The sequence below is a fragment of the Otolemur garnettii genome, unplaced genomic scaffold (assembly GCF_000181295.1).
Source record: "Otolemur garnettii isolate 467f Iridium unplaced genomic scaffold, OtoGar3 scaffold00006, whole genome shotgun sequence".
Taxonomy (NCBI): Eukaryota; Metazoa; Chordata; class Mammalia; order Primates; family Galagidae; genus Otolemur; species Otolemur garnettii.
In genome coordinates, this window is record NW_003852401.1 from 41,085,784 (window position 1) to 41,102,579 (window position 16,796).

Sequence of the window (16,796 nt, forward strand, 5' to 3'; positions counted from 1 at the left end):
TACACACCTGTAGGCCCAGCTACTCAGATTGGTGAGGCAGGAGGATCCCTTGAGCCTAGGAGTCCGAGGGTGCAGTGAGCTGCAGGGATGTCACTGCACTCCAGCCCGGGTTGCAGAGTTGAGACCCTGCCTCCCCCAAAAGGAAGTATGAATTGAGTGAAAGGCAATGATAGAAGGGAAAGAAAGCAATTTAGAAGAATTGGGATCTTAGGAGGGAGTGCTGATCCTACAAAAGAGCAGGAGATGTAGGGAGTGGAGCGTACATTAGGGGACTATTCCTAACCTAGTAGAGAAGGTTAGGCAGGAAGGTGGGTGTTAAGGAAGGGGAGGGATTTGACAAGGAGGTGCTGGGAGAAAGCTCGAATCTACCAGAACCATGACACTGAGGTTCAGGTAAGGGCAAGGGGGCATATCCCACCCAGCACCAAAGACACCCACTGGCCTGTCCAGAAGAACCTCAGACCCAAGGAGTCTTCAGGGTGAGCCCACAAGCCAGCAAGCCACAAGGGTGATCAGCCTGTCAGCGGCCACCAAAGAGGAAACTGAGTAAGGCTAGAGGTATGAACAAGAGAAAGCCTTTACCATATTCCACTGCATTTATGTTCAGCCTTCCTCACTCCTCACCAAAGCCATTTGTCCCCTAATGAGACACAGCAGAAACTGCTGGTCACCTACCAAGCTCCAGCCTCCTACTTTCTTACTAACTCCACCTAAACATTACCCTTGGTGAGGTCACGCGTTCATGCAGAGTCTGCTCCTCCCCACCTGCCCAGGTATGCACATGTGACCCAATTCTGTCCAATTAGATACATAGGAAATCTCCTACAGACTTTCTGAAAAAGTTACCCCTGCTTTAAAAGGAGACATGTAGAAAGGGGCTGCTCTTCTCCAGGCTCTGGATACTGCTGTGGGGAACAGGAGCCTGGGGACAAAAGCCACCACCCTGGGATGGAGAAAACAGAGGTCTAAATCCTTCACAGTGTGGTCGGGCAATTAATTTAACAAACATGGAGCGACCCCAATCTTCCTTTGTACGCTGATCAGTCTTCGTATTTGCCAGCCATTCTGAGCAGACATTCCTGTTACGTTTGCACAAAGCATCTTCACTGATGCATTAGATAACAAAAGGTGAGTTTGGATCAAGAGCTCAACAGAAGAGGAGAGAACTAAGTAGGGGAGAGCGGGCATGAGTTGTTCCAGAAATTTCATAGCAGTATCCCACCCAGACCGGCCGTGAACCACCCCAAGACTCCTCTCTAGCCAGAGCAGTAAAGGCTACCAGTGATACTGGGCACCTTCTCTCTGGAGGTGCAGCCCCTGAACCCAGACCTCGTGAGTTGATGCCTCAGCCTGAGAAATCCAATTCCCCACTGAGGGCACCATAGATTGACTTTGAATTACGGATGATAAATCCCTTCCTGATGAAGCTCCAAGGCTGGGCCTTCTACCTGACAATTCCCCAAAAAGCCAGACAGGGGAGGAGGGGAAGCAAGATTAAGAAAAATGGTAAGCCAGTTTTCCAAAGAGGTACTCACCATTTTATCAAATGGATTCTCTTATTTCCCTGAAATACCACAAAGCCTGCAGCAGTGAATCCTAAAAATGTTGTTGTGCCGGTTGAATCCTGAAAAAAAAAAATAGTAAAAAAAAAAACCTATTGTGATTAAGAAAAATGTTAAAAGGATAAATGGTATACTTATTCATCTGTGCACCAGGTTAGTTTCATATGAATTCCAATGATTGTAGCAATAAACTAAATTTTTGAGGTGGAACTTCTAAGAGCAGGCTTTCCAAACTTTGGGGGAGGTCTACGATTTTGTAGCTTTTTCCTTTGAGGAATGGACCTTATGCCCCTTGAGCGACCTTCTGGAAAAATCACTCTGTCTTTGCCCAAATCACTCTGTCTGCTGCCAAGTAGACAGGGCTGCCTGGCTTCTGCATCTGCTTTGCAATGTGAGCAAACTGTCCTTGGTTGCCATTAGCACTCTAATGTAATGAAACCAACGCTCTGAGCAGCTAATCTGACTTGATGCAAACCCACACAGGATTTCTGGCAATCTCAGTATAAAAATATCACCAGAAAAGCCTACTGTGGTTCTAGCCTAGACCTGGAACATGACGCATCTCATAAATAAGTGAAAGCAAAGGAGTAACAACAATGAGAAGACCAAGTCAGTCTCCAAGTAATAACATAAAATAAATAGAGAAGTTCAAACTTCTATGGAAGGGCTAGTTCACTAAATGGAATAAACAAGCCTTTCCTAGGAATGGGGAGCTGGCAAATAGTCTAAAACCAATTGTGTAGGCAGAACAAGAGGACGGGAGTGCTAATAGGAACAAACACCACCAGCTCCCCACCCTGGGATCATCTGGGAGCCTGGCCTCCACCCCACAGACCCTGATGTAATTAGTGGGGTGCGTTTTGGGCAACAGGTGTTCATGAAGGTCCCAAGGTGCTTCTAATGAGCATCGTGTACTGAGAGCCACAGGACTCGTGCCTTAACAAATACTATTAGCTGGTGCAAACCGAGAAAAGAAATGTCCCAGTAAAACTCAAAATGTTATTTTTAACAGCACGGCTGATAAGAATGCTTAGGTTAGGATGGGGGCTGATGTCTGGGTGATGCCTAGTTAGTTTAATATATGGAAAGGAGAGTGTCACTTCCGTTAAACATTTCTGGGCATGTGCACGTGAGCATACCTGGGAGCCTGACAAAAAGGCAGGTTCCCCACCTGCAGCCCCAGTCCCAGTCAAGGGCTCTGGTGAGACCCAGGTGATTCTGACAGGTGGTCTGCACTTCACCCTTGAGAGAAACACCGTCAAATCATGAGCCCAGGAGAAGGACTCCTGATGCTAACATGTAATTTTAAATCTTTCTTTTGTTCTTCCACTTCCCCATTTTTAAAGACTGCATTCTTGTCGGCAATGGCCTTGAAAGTAAATCTGTCAGGATCCTGTCACTTTGGTGAGTGAATTCATGTATGTTAATTGAGGAAAATGTCACCACCATGTAGCAATTAGTGAGCGATCGGAAGACTGCAGAGGGGAAAACCAGCTGGCACAGCGCGAGCCTCCAGCCCACGGTGTCCCTCCCAATTAGAGGCCGTGGGTCAGGCTGTGGAAAAACTCTAAGAGTTCTGCCAGGCCTGAGCACCAATTAATTCTCTTTAAAGCAAAACAATCATTATATAGTGACCCGCAGTGAGGGACCGTTACCTTGCATGGGTGAGGATCTACCCCATAGGTTTCCAAAGTGTGAGCTTTCAGCAGTAAGTTAAATTCAGCAACCGGTGGGCTCTGGCCTCTAAAGTCACACAAGAAAAACTGAAGTTAAAACAGAAAATAATAGAAACATGATGTCCCTTTAGTCAATAAAAGACAACATTCTAAACTAAATAAAGAGAAAGATCCTTACATAAACAGAAATCAGTAAGACTAAGCCTTCTTTCTCACCATGAGGAGTCCTGAGCTCATGTTCTCCAGCTGATTGTTCCATCATAAACCTACAGGTAATCTGAGTACTGTGGTGACCCATACGGTTAATCAAGGTATCAAGTAACGGATAAGTAGGCCCTTGCAAATTCAGTCTTAATACGAAATAAAACTCAGCATCTGTTCTTCCCAACTCATTTAGAAAGATTATCCAGGGTAAGAGGCATGCCGTCTAGCTCAGGGTAAAAAATGTACAATCCTGTTACCCCCTCAACAATCTTTTCTTTGGAGACAGTCTCACTATGTCATCCTTGATAGAATGTCATGGCATCACAGCTCACAGCAACCTCAAACTTTGGGGCATAAGCAATTCTCTTGCCTTAGCCTCCTAAGTAGCTGGGACTGCAGACGCCCGCCACAATGTCTGGCTATAGTTTTTGTTGCAGTTGTCATTGTTGTTTAGCTAGCCCAGGCCAAGTTCAAACCTGCCAGCCTCGGTGTACGTGGCTGGTGCTGTATCCACTGTGCTACAGGCACCAAGCCCCCTTTCAAAAATCTCAAACCAGAGCCATCTGTGCAAAATGAACTGTCCCCCCTTCCAAGGAAAGGTAGAAAGCCCTCAGTTTCTAAAGGAAATCTCAACCACAAGTCCTAGCCCTTTCCTCCAGGTGGTAAAAAAGATCTTGACTTCAAGGGTAAAAAGGCTACAATAGATGACTGTGAAGCCCTTTCAGGGATAACTTCTAAACCAGGATTGTGGAACATTTCAAAGACCTCACTTTGACTAATAACTAATATCACACATGTATTTTAGAAAATCAGAATCATTTCCCAAGGATAATTATACAATTCTAAGGAGCAAGAGGAGTTTGCTGTGGAAAACATTAGTAACTCATTTTTATTTTCAAAATTATATTGCGGTATTAAATCTATCTCCACCCAAGCATCTCCCCAGAGGTGGACTGTACCCCTACCCCACCCCTTAAGACAAGTGAGAATCCTCATGGCTCAAAATCAAATCAGCATCTCCTCTACTTTCTCCGTGAAGCCTTTCAAGATCTTTCCTTTACCCATAGTGTACTGTAGTTTTGCTCTGACACATCTAAGGCGCATCTTCATTTTATTCATCGTGATCAATGTCCACAGAAGGAAAATTCTTTTTCTTCTGCCACACATTGGTAGAGGAGTTGCCTTAGGCCACACATTAAATGCACAAACACAAACAAAAGCTGATGAGAAATACAAAAAGATTTGTGCATTTTTTTTTTTTTTTTGCAATATCAGACACCACACAAATAAACAAAAAATTCCTCACATAATTCTCAAGCAGCCTGCATATTGCAGGTTGGGCACCCCTGGAGATTTTAACCCAATAACTCATGTTGGGCTTTGATCATTTCCTTTCCTCCCTTCCCCTCTTTCTTCCCCACCCCTAACCACTCTCTTCTTTCCTCTAAGAGGTTTTAATTAGTGGTGTCTTCTCCATGTCTTTTAAGCTGTAATTCATTCTTTATGCCTCTACCTTTTGGTACTACATTCTGAATTGTTTCTCAATTCAAACTCCCAGCTTGCTCATTTATCCTTCGGCTATGTGGATTCTGCTTTTCATCCTGTATATAAGGTTTTTAAAAAATAACAAATATTTAATTTCCAATATAATGTCTCTGTAGAGCAGTGGCCACTACCCACAGGAACTGTATTAAAGGGTCACACCACTAGGAAGGTTGAGAACCACTGGTATAGATCTTGAAGCAGCAGCCTAATCTTATTGTATGGACATAAAGTCCTCCTTTCCCTCTGAGAATGACCACTTCATTTCTGCTAAGGCCCGATCCTGCTGCCTCCATTCATACTACCCCTTGGTGAAGCTCCTTTTGTATGCCTAGAATCTCTCCTTCATGGGGTTGTTGCTTCTTTAAGTGTCTGAAGATTCTTGGTTGGACGCTCATCCTTACAGTTGATGTGTCTGTTTAATACAGTGGCCTCCAGAGGTTGCAGAGAAGGCTAGGATGTGCCGCAGGGAAAGAGTATCAGTAACTTCATATTGGGCTGAATTCTAGTTCCTTCAAGGTGTTGCGCCCCCACAGGACACCTCCAGCTCATGCCTGCTGCTGCCCATGATTCAGGATAAGGAAACCAAAGGAAGGGTCAAAGTTGCTCCACAGGCATTTGCCCATTCACCGCAATGGCTGCTGCATGTATGTGTTGCCCGAAGCGCCCGGAACCACTCCTGCCCTGTATATGTGTTTGGCCTGGGATCCCCTCTGTTTTTGGTCTTCTAATGACACCTTAGAACTCCTGCTCTAAAGACAGCATTCTTTCTTGTATCCCATTTCTAATCCTTAGGGAGTTGGGGAAGGAAGGGAAGGTTGTTACATATGCCACCCTTTTCTTTTAATGGAAGAATTTTTAAAGTCATCCTTTATAGAATACCTCTGAGGAATTAACTTAAATTCATGCTTTAGGAAGATATAGTCTTTCTAGAGCCTTTCAGGATTTCTTCTTCAGTTTTAGTTCTGAAACGTCTTTTTTTAAAAAAAAAAAAATACAAATCTGGCCTTTATTTAAAATTGGAATCCATCATAGATTTTTCTTTTTTTTTTTTTTTCTTTGCATTTTTTTGACGAGGCTGGGTTTGAACCCGCCACCTCCGGCATATGGAGCCAGTACCCTACTCCTTTGAGCCATAGGCGCTGCCCTCTTAGTTCTGAAACTTCACTGTAAGATATACAGGGGACACCTTTCTTTATTCATCCTGATCAGCACTGAGTGAGCCCTTGCAATCTCACAATTGCTATCATGAGTCATTTCTTGGATTCCGTTCTTTTCAAGACACAGGCATTATAATTATTTCTCCTTTTGATAAAGTAACAGTAGACTCAAGAAAGCTATGGACTGTATTGACAGGGAAATGGGGATTGGGAAATGGCATTTCCTCAATGCACACACGTATTTCTCTCTGCATATCTCTCCTATAACATCTTGAAGTAATACCTTTCACCAAAAAATAAAATGAATTATATAAAAAATTATTATGAAGTACTTTATCTCTCTCTCTCTCTCTCTCTCTCTCTCTCGTTTCACACACACACACTCACTTATATGCTCATCCTTTCAACTCAAGTTGTTTCAAAACAATTGAAACTCTGATACCCAACATGTCACTAAGCAGCAACTCACTCGGGTAGGCCTCAGAGCAGAACTTTAGCCTAGTGACCCAAACCGAGAACAGAGTGAGGCCAACGTGAACCAGGACCAGAGCCAAAGCAGCCGTGTGCCTGCACAGCCTCAGAGATCAGTCTTGCTCCTGGGCAATCTTCCCACTTTATTTGAAAGGCCCTCATTCTGCTACCCATGAATCAGAACTCCTGGGATTTAGAGAGCTAGCCACTTTTCATCATTGGTTAAGTTGTCAGCACTTTTTTTTACAAGCCACTCATTGTTTATTCTTAAAATTCAAGTTTAGTTTTAAAGCACACCCTTTTTTTATACGCAGTCTGGGAACACTTTAATTGGGAAAAGTTATCATTTGGAAGTTTATGTCGTAAAATGAGTAATTTTTCCGTCACTAAGTGGTCTCTGACCACTTTCCTGTCCTTCCTAAAACTAAGGAGCATCTAATTCTAGTCATAAACACCCAACCTCAGATGGCAGTGGGGTGCCAGCGCTGCACAGCTCTGGAGGATGCACCCTTAAACTCAAAGACTTCTGTCCTTCATGAGATACCATCCAGGGGGAGGAAAGGCAAGCCACAGACAGGGTGGGAAAGATGTCAGCAACATGTATGACCAGAAAAAGACTGATAACCTGGAATATTTTATAAAACTCCTATAAATCAATAAATGATAAGCTAAAAAGAAAAAACAACCCAGAAAAAAATAGACAAAAGACATAATAGGCACGTAACAAATACGATGTCAAAATAGCCCACAGCTACACGAGAATGGGCTTAATCTCTTAAAGATCAGGAAAATGCAAATTAAAACTGTGAGAAACATTAACATATCCATCTGGTAGATACAATTAAAAAGACTAACAAAAATAGGAACTAGGGAGGATGTGCAGCCAAAGCATAGACTGTTGTCAGAAGAGCAATTTAGTAGGACTAATCTAGAAATCTCTTTGGCATTATCCACTGAAGTTGAATACACCCTACAATACAACAATACCACTCATGATTATACACAGAAACTAGTGCATGTCTCATTATTAAATATTCATAATAGTAATATTTGTAATGGCAAAATGTAGGGAAATAACTCAATGTCTATCAGTAGATTGGGTAGACAATGGAATACTATATAGCCATGAAAATAAAGAACTTAAAGCTGCATACAACAAGATGAATGAATATCATAAAAAATAAAATTGAAAAAAATAAGGCAGATGCCATGGTTCAAGTGTCCTCCCCTACCCCACAGTCACATTGAAACTTAATCCCCAGTGTAATAGTATCAAGGCCTTCAAGAGGTGATTGAGTCATGAAGGCTCAGCCTGCATGAGTACATTCAGTCTTGTATGCTCACACCCTCCCACCACATGATGCCCTGAGCCCTCAGGACTCCGCAGAGAGTCCCCACCAGCAAGAAGGCCTTCACCAGATGCAGCTTCTCAACTTTGAACTTAGCCTCCAAAACTGTAAAACTAAGTTTCTTTTTTCTTTATAAATTACCCAGTCTCTGATATTCAGTTTTAGAAACACAAATTGTACTGAAACATCAGACATAATGAATGCACGCTATATGATTCCATTTCTATGGCTTTCTAAAAGGAGCAAACAAAACTAAGGTGTTAAAAGATAGAGACATGATTGCCTTTGGGGAAGAGGGAAGGGCACAGCAAGGGCTTTGAGGCATTGCTCATTCTGTTTGTCCCTGACAGTGGTTACAGGCATGTTTGCCTTGTAATAATTCATTGAACTTTACATTTGTGCTTTAGACCCTTTTCTGACTCTATGTTATACTTCGCCTTTTAAGAGTTTAAGAAAAAAGTATACTGGGAACCCTTGCCAGTTGGTGTCAATATAAGCTAGAGCAACCCAAATTTCCAAGAAAAGCTAAAGTCGTACAAACTCTGTGGCCCAGCAAATTCCATGCTTACATTTATACTTAGTCTAGGGCAGTGGTTCTCAACCTTCCTAAAGCCGTGGCCCTTTAATACAGTTCCTGTGGGTCGCGACCCACAGGTTGAAAACCGCTGGTCCAAGGGGAATTATTCAAGAAGCCAAAGTAACTTTGTTTGTAATAGCAAAAATCTGGAAACAGGCTTGACACCTGTAGCTCAAGCAGCTAGGGTGCCAGCCACACACACCAGAGCTGGTGGGTTCAAATCCAGCCCGGGCTGCCAAACAACAATGACAACTACAACCAAAAAATAGCCAGGCATTGTGGAGGGTGCCTATAGTCCCAGCTACTTGGGAGGCTGAGGCAAGCGAATCACTTAAGCCCAGGAGATGGAGGTTGCTCTGAGCGGTGATGCCACAGCACTCTACCAATGGTGGCACAGTGAGACTCTGTCTCAAAAAAAAAAAAAAAAAAAAACAACCTGGAAACAACCCAGATATCCATCAACAGAAGAAAGGATACAGAAAATGTGGCATGTTCAGATGTCAGAATATTAATTATACAGAAGTTAAAATGAAGCCCCACGGCTATATCCTTCAGTGTGGAAGAACCTCAGAAATAACAGTATATATAAAAAATAAGACACAAGAATAGAATATGAGACCTTTTATATGAAAGTGAATACAGACAAAAGTAAAGCAATACATTGTTTACTGATACACGTGTAGGAAGTATGTTTTATAAAAGCAAAACAAAATAACAACTAACTGAAAATTCAAAAGAGTATACCTAAGGCAGGTGAAGGTGGTCTAGAAGGAGGGCAGAAGAGACTTAAGGACAGGTGGGGATGTTCTCATTCCTAAGTCGAGTTAGAAGGTCATGGCTGTTTTTTCAACTATCCTTTAAATGATACATACATGGTATATACTCTTGTTACATTCTCTTTCATGTAGCATATATTTTTAATGATTAAAAAAGAAATATTTTTCGTGTTTATAATAAAGAACTCACCAGGTGAAATATTACGCAGTCTGAAAGGACCCGGAGCTAACAGTACGGGGCAGGAATCTAACAGATACACGTGCAGAGCTATCTTTTACTAAACCCAAGCAGCAGATAAGGTTTTATACTGCCAAGCAATATACATATTTATCACTTACTATTCATAAAGGAGAAATTCTTATCTTCATTTTATAGATGAGGATTCTGACACTCAAAAAAAAAAATACCTTGCACAAGCTTACGTGGCCAGGAAGTGCAAAGGCAAGCTGACCTGGTTCCAAGGTGCTTGGCAGGGCTTGGACCAACATCATTACCAATGTTTTATGGTCAAGAGCCATCTCTCTGCTCTCCTGGATGCTGTGGCATAGCATTTCAAAATGACATGATATCTTTTTTTTGAGACAGAATCACTCTGTCCCCCTGGGTAGAGTGTCATGGGATTACCGCTCACAGCAACCTCAAACTCTTGGCTCAAAGGATCCTCTTTCCTCAGCCTCCCAAGTAGCTGGGACTACAGGTGCCAGCCACAACACCCAGCTACTTTCTCCACTTTTTTTTAAGTAGAAACAGGATCTCACTCTTGTTCAGGCTGGTCTCTAACTCCTGAGCTCAAGGAATTCACTCCCTTCGGCCTCCCAGATTGCTAGGATTATAGGCGTGAGCCACATGCCTGGCCCTAAATGACATGATTTCTACCACTAAAGAAAAAAAAAAACCTTTTTCAAATTCTAAAAGTTGCATTGTAGCAGTCATAAAGCAATTCATTCTGAGCGACTGATACTTAGACTCTATTAGAGAGCAGAGATGTCCTCATTTAAATCTAAAACTAAAGCCTCGGGCCACCTGTTTTGTACAGCCCTCAAGCTAAGAGTGGTTTTTACATTTTTACATGCTATAAAGCAATCGAAAGAAAAATAATGTTTCATGACCTACGAAAATTATATGACATTCAAATTTCAGCATCCATAAATTAAATTTTAATGGGACACAGTCACACCCATTTGTCTGCAGATTGTCTATGGATACTGCCATGCTACAGTGGCAAAATTGAGTAGTTGCAGCTCTGACTGTATCTTCTGCAAAGCGTAAAATATTACAGAAAGGTTTGCTGAACCTTAAGCTGGGACCAGAACACAGAAGGAAACCATAGAATCCATGTCTGTTTGATTCTGCAAAATGAAGGCAAAAATTCTAGTATCCTCCAAGATTTGGTGTAACGATTAAGCAGGTAGCAAATATAAAGCAGTTAGACCTGTGTCTGGCACACAGTCTGTTCTGTCCTCACCATCAGAATGGCATTTGCTCCTTACCTAGCCCCACATGCGACTAACGTCAGAAACGCTGTGCCAAGGGAAGAGGCAGGAAGGATGCTGAGACATCCGTAAAAAAGCAACAGTCCATCTTCAAAATAAAAACCCTCAAGCTGGCATCCTTCGCCTTGGGTTTGACTGCAGACCTCCACTGGCTAAGCATTTAAAGACTTAACAGGGAAAAAAGCTAACTGCAAATACTCAGAGAAGGCAAAAAGATCAAAACCAAAAAAGAAAAGACAGGGACCCTGATAGCACTGGAAACTCCTGAGGCTCCCACCTCACGGAGGAAGAAACCGCTTGATGGCCCATATTTCAGGAAGTCACTAAGACCAATTAAACAGAATTTTTTCCCCCTTAAATCTTCCACTGGGCATTTGTTTCTGGCAAAAACCCCGATAATGAAAAATAATGATTTTCTATCCTTTAAATCTTACACCAGGAAATGTTCTGCTCAGATTATGTGTCTCTAATGAGACATTTAGAGGTAAAGACCAGTGATGAGTTGAATTCTTTTTAAAGACCTAACAATTCTCCAAAGAGAGACTTTTCTAATAAATTAGATGAGGTCAAGTAATTATGTATTGAGCTATATATCTCCCCTCTCAAGTTTTACATACTTTTAGCCAAAGAGGAACCATCTCTCTCTTAATGGTCTTCCTTTAGCAGATCATTACATGGAGTCCAAAAGCATAAAGCATCCCCAAAGCAAATGCAAACCATTAGTGGACATTAATTATGGAATGAGGTATGACTCTTGCCAGCAATCACCTGGACTGTTTAGAGCACAAGTGTCAAGAAACACAGTGAGTTTGGTTCCCTCTGACCCATTTGTGCCTATAAGCTCCAGAATCAAACTCATTATATTGATCTTCTAGCTCTGAAAAGTAGAATCCTCAATTCGGGTTAGATTATGTTTTGCTGCAACTTCACTTAGGTTAGCTTTGCTGCAACTTTCTATTTTCCTCCACTGGCTTCCAATGTTTGGGAATGCCCTCAGATCTTACCTTAGCACCTGTGAGACTCTGGAGAGTCATCTGGGCTTTACAGTGTAGCTGCAGACTTTGGGGCTGCAGGGAGACTCCGGGCTCTTCAGTCTCATCCCTAGCTCTCTGGACATCAGAAGGTATTTTTCCTCCTTGATGTCCTGTCCCCTGCTGTCTCAGCAAAGGTTACACTGCCCTGGCTAAAGGTCTGGAGTGCATCAGAGGGACCGTACTTCCTGCTGGTGAAAGGTCTGGCTAGCTGCCCCTCGCCCCCACCTCTGGCATGTTCCTCCTCCTCCCATCACTCCAGCAGAAGCGCAAAGAACTGTGGATCTCCCTTAACCAGGGAAGAGTGTTCTAGATTTTAGTAAGTTTAGGTTTTGTTGTGTTCTCAGTTCTTAGATGGGCTTGCAAAATATAATTTTATAGTCTTTCCAGTTTGTTGGTTTTATTTGGGTGTTAGGAGAAATCACATCTCGTGTCTTTCTACATCCTGAATAGAAAGGAAGGGAACATCCCCAGTCTGTCATCCCAATTTTTTTACTTAGAGAGAGACATTACCTCTTTCAAACCTCTTTGGGATCATTAGGGACCATCTCTATGCAGAACATTAGATAAAACAGTGCAAATGTGGGTAACTGCCATGCTGTGAGGGAGACGCCCTGGGGCCACAGAGAGACAAGGCTTATAGGAGAGATATTGGAGCACCATGCATGAAAAGTCAGACCTCAGGTCAAGTTCTACTGTTCCCGAATTGTGCAGCCTTGGATAAGCTGATTTCTCAGAACTATGTTTCCTTATCTGTAAAAGATGGTGGCTGTGAACACAATACCAATGAAGGCGAAAGGTGAATTGGCTGAGCAGGGAGGATGGCAATTCTGAAAGCAAATGACTTTAATTAGAGAGGCACAGCTTACCACAGCGAGAAGGGGCAAGGACAGATGGTCTGCTAGAGCCTTAAGAGAGAGTGTGGCCTGATGATACTTTGATTTCAGACTTTTGGCACCCTTCAGAACTGTTAGAGAATAAATTTATGTGGATTTAAGCATCAGAAAAAAAGAGGCACTGCTGCTGAGTTTGCTACACAGAAGTCAAAGCACAATGCGATCAGATCCCCTAGTTACAAGTAAAGCTGGACCTACTTGCCAACTGATTCCATTTTTTTAAACTATTATTTGGCCTGACATACATACATCTGGGTCAGTGTGTAGACCAAGGCTTTCATTGTATAAACCTTGCCTTAGACTCCAAAGGTCCCTCACGTGTAGCAAGTGGATGCCGAATGTCTTTGCTGTTGGCTGAGTGAAGTCTTGATAGTCAAAGGCTTAGAAGGGCAGTTGTATCTGTCTTTTACTAATAAAAATTGGAAGAAAATTAATTGTTGCTTCATGAATATCATGTAAATAAAATCTTTCAAAGCATGAGGCCAGGAGGGAGCGTGGATGATGACGGGGACCCCAGATTGGTGATAGAGCAGTGGAAAATCTGGGCGAGGCCACTTCACATGGCCCATGCAAAGCCACCCTTTGGTAAATGTTTGTTGTATGACTGGATAGACGAAAATCCTGGGTGTCTGGATTAATTATCAGTGGATGGATGGAAGGATGGATGAATAGATGAATGGATGGATGGAAAGAAGTATAGATGAATAAATGCATTGTGACAGTCTCAGTCAAAGTTCCAAGAGTCTTTGACCCTATGCATACGTTAAAATATTATGTCAGATGGTAATCGGCTAATATAATAAGTAATGGCTGGTGCCCACCTTCAGTGTAACCCCTCCCACCTTCTTCAAAGCCACGTTGCACTTTGGTAACAATGCTCTTTCCTCCTTCACAACACTTGAACAAGATTTCACCTGTATAAAAAATGTTAATGGCTGGGATGTGCCCACCACTTGTCCCTGGCCCATCCATCTCTAGAAATGTCCCTGACTCTAGGACACATAAGGCAAGGATTTAGTTTTTGCAGGAAAAACATTTAATGCCAAATGGTTCCATCTTCCCATTTCTCAAAAGGGGATTATACCAGACAGTAACAGAAAATGCAAGCAGATTTGATACCCTATTAGGAGGGGAGATTTTAGGGATTTGGAAGGGACTTGGGAAGGAGTGGGACTTAGGGAGAGGCAATAGAGACAACAGAAAGTACATCTTGAGAACAATCAGGGTTGTAAAATAATTGGACATTTCCCATCTGCCTTTTACACAATAAACACTCTTCTCCAAACTGACAAAAGCATCTCCTAAGAGGGCCCTTGTGAGCTATTCTTCAGAAGCACAGGTAGAGGAGGCTCCTCCTGTCGGGGCATTTATTTCTAGAAAGCCAGACATATTTAAACTGAAACTCCCCACCGGGAAGCCAGGGCACATGATTTACAAAGAATGTGAATCTTGAGAAACAGAGACAATTACTCTGTGTAAAGACATCGGCATGGTGTCATTATCACTTCCCACCACCCCTCGAGGCACTGGACCATCGCAGTGGTGGCTAACTGGATTATTTTTTTCTGCTTCTTAAGGGCAAGGAATATACTTCATCAAAACTACTTTACCACCAAACGAGCTTTTCAAATATTGAAAAGTGGACAAGCCATGAGTGACAGTCACACAAACCCGATGAACTGGCGATAGAAGGCAGGGGAGATGAGCTGAAGGAGGGAGGCCACGGTGGCAGGCCAGAAGCAGCCTGCACAAAGCCACTCTCATGGAGATGGTGGGAAATGGTGAGCAGAAACCCAGTTGTTTTTGTTTTGTTTGTTTGTTTTGAGACAGATCCTCAAGCTATCCTCCAGGTAGAGTGCCATGGCATCAAAGCTCACAGCAAACTCCAACTCCTGGGCTCAAGAGAGTCTCCTGCCTCTGCCTCCCAAGTAGCTGGGACCACAGGCACCCGCCACAATGCCCAGCTATTTTTTTTGGTTGCAGCCATCATTGTTGTTTGGTGGGCCCGCACTGGATTCGAACCCACCACCTTAGGTGTATGTGGTTGGCGCCTTAGTCGCTTGAGCCATAGGTGCTGAGCCCAGTAACCCACTTTTGAGTCAACCATCTGAGCGGGAGCTCTGGGAACCCACGGAGAGAGGCGGGAGTAAAGTGCAGAAGATGGAAGTGGTATGACGAGTTGCTCAGTGGCACTGGAAGTTATTAGGGAAGGTGCCCACGTGTGGGAAGGGAATGGAAGAAAAGCCCAGAATCCACGCTTCCCCAGAGGGTACTACACCCCAGAAGGCAGCAAGGTCCCCCCACTAAGCAGGACTGCCACCGAGACAGAGACCAGACTGGAGGCTGTGCAGTGGCATTGCCCTGGAGAGAAGAGATGGTGGGCTTGTGAGCCCCAGGCACTGGGGAGGGGACAGTGTAACAGCCCAGCCTCAGAATGCCACTTGTCCTCAGGCGTCAGATCTGTGACTGAAGCTTCCTCCTTCCCTATGCCAGGCAGGGAGGGAGTGGGGAATCCTGGCACTCACATGCACCCCATGGGCAGGTGACCTGCACCCTGCCACCACTGGAGGCCTTCCCTGGGCACAGCAGGAAACCAAGGGCCAGGCACCCCCTGCTGCAGCCTGGGTGATGCTGCTCAACCACACTTTCCATGGAACCCAGGCAGAGCATGTTCCCATAGCCCTTGGCACCCACTGACCACTGCTGAAGACCCATGAGACTGCTGCCACTACTGCCCTAAAGGCACCAAGCAGTACAAACTCAAAGCAGCGGTGGCCTTTGGGCCTGGGCATGCTGCACACCATGGACCAGCACTGTCCTTTATAGGCTCCCTGGGTACATACCCAATAGGTCTTGCTCTGCCTATGAGTATGTCCTCAGGGGCCAGGCCTGCCACAGTGGCCCAGTGACAACCACAGGAGACTAGGGGAGGTATAGCAGAGCAGCCATGTTGAAGGCTCACAGTACATCTGCCTGCTCCTGCCTGGTCAAGCTTCCGGAGTAGGAGGCAAGCACACCACACAGGACCCATCTGTATCCTCACTGAGCAACAGAGGTCTCAGCAGAGAACAGGTGCACCACATCTGCTGTCTGTTTTGAGCTGAGAAATGTGGCCCTAGATGAGAACATGAGAAGGCACCACCATAAAAAATCCGGCAACATGAAAGAACAGGCTATCTCCCCACCACGAAAGTATCAGAAGACACATAGCTCTCCACTAATGAGCTCAAACCAAAAGGAAATCGTTGCGATAGACAGTAAGTAAGACGAATGGAATTGAGGAGATGGTAGAAACCTATCACAAAGAAACAAAAAGTTTTCAAAATAACTCAGTCAGTAAAAAAATATTACAAAAGGAACAATGAAGAATGAACAATCACTGAGAGAAATACGGATTGTGCAAGGCCAACTGATGTAAGAATTCCAGGTCTCCCTAAGGGAGAAGGAGAAAAGGCAATAGGAAAACCTATTTGAAAGTATAGAGGAAAACCTTCCTGACAATGCAAGAGGCTTAGATATCCAGAAACAAGAAGGTCATTGAATACCTGGAAGATTCATAGCAAACAGGATATCACCAAAGACATACAGTCTTCACCTTGACCAAAGTCGAAGTGAAGGAGAAAATACTATAAGTTGTGAGATAAAACCAACAAGTTACTTACTCAATCAGACTAAGCAGACCTCTCAGCAGAGACCCTTCTATCGAAAAGGGATTAAGTTCCCATTTTCAGTCTTCTTAGACAGAACACTTACTAGAGTAAAACTAGAAATTGATTCCAGGAGGAACTCTCAACTCTAAACAATTGGATGCTGAATGATACTTGGGTCAATGATAAAATTAATATGGAAATCAAAAGACTTTCTTAACTGAATGAGAACCATCATACAAGCATCCAAAATCTACGGGACTACAAAATCAGTGTACACAAATCAGTAGCATTTCTTTATTCTAGTGGCAGTCAATCTGAGAGTCACATTAAGGACTCAATACCACTTACAACAGCTACAAGTCATTCACAATAGCCACAAAAAAATGAAATAAAGTACCTAGAATACAC

The 16,796-nt window shown here is 43.4% G+C and overlaps 1 protein-coding gene across 2 annotated transcripts in view; it reads right to left on the reverse strand.

Annotated features, from left to right (window-relative positions):
• Positions 1–16,796, reverse strand: part of FRMD3 (FERM domain containing 3) — a 253,057-nt gene that overhangs the window by 57,597 nt on the left and 178,664 nt on the right. For both annotated transcript variants that reach the window (XM_003782974.1, XM_012813136.1), the window contains exons 7-8: positions 3,218–3,305; positions 1,536–1,624 (exon numbers count right to left, since the gene is read on the reverse strand). In XM_003782974.1, the coding sequence (XP_003783022.1) occupies positions 1,536–1,624; positions 3,218–3,305 (177 nt within the window). The remainder of the gene's footprint in view (positions 1–1,535; positions 1,625–3,217; positions 3,306–16,796) is intronic.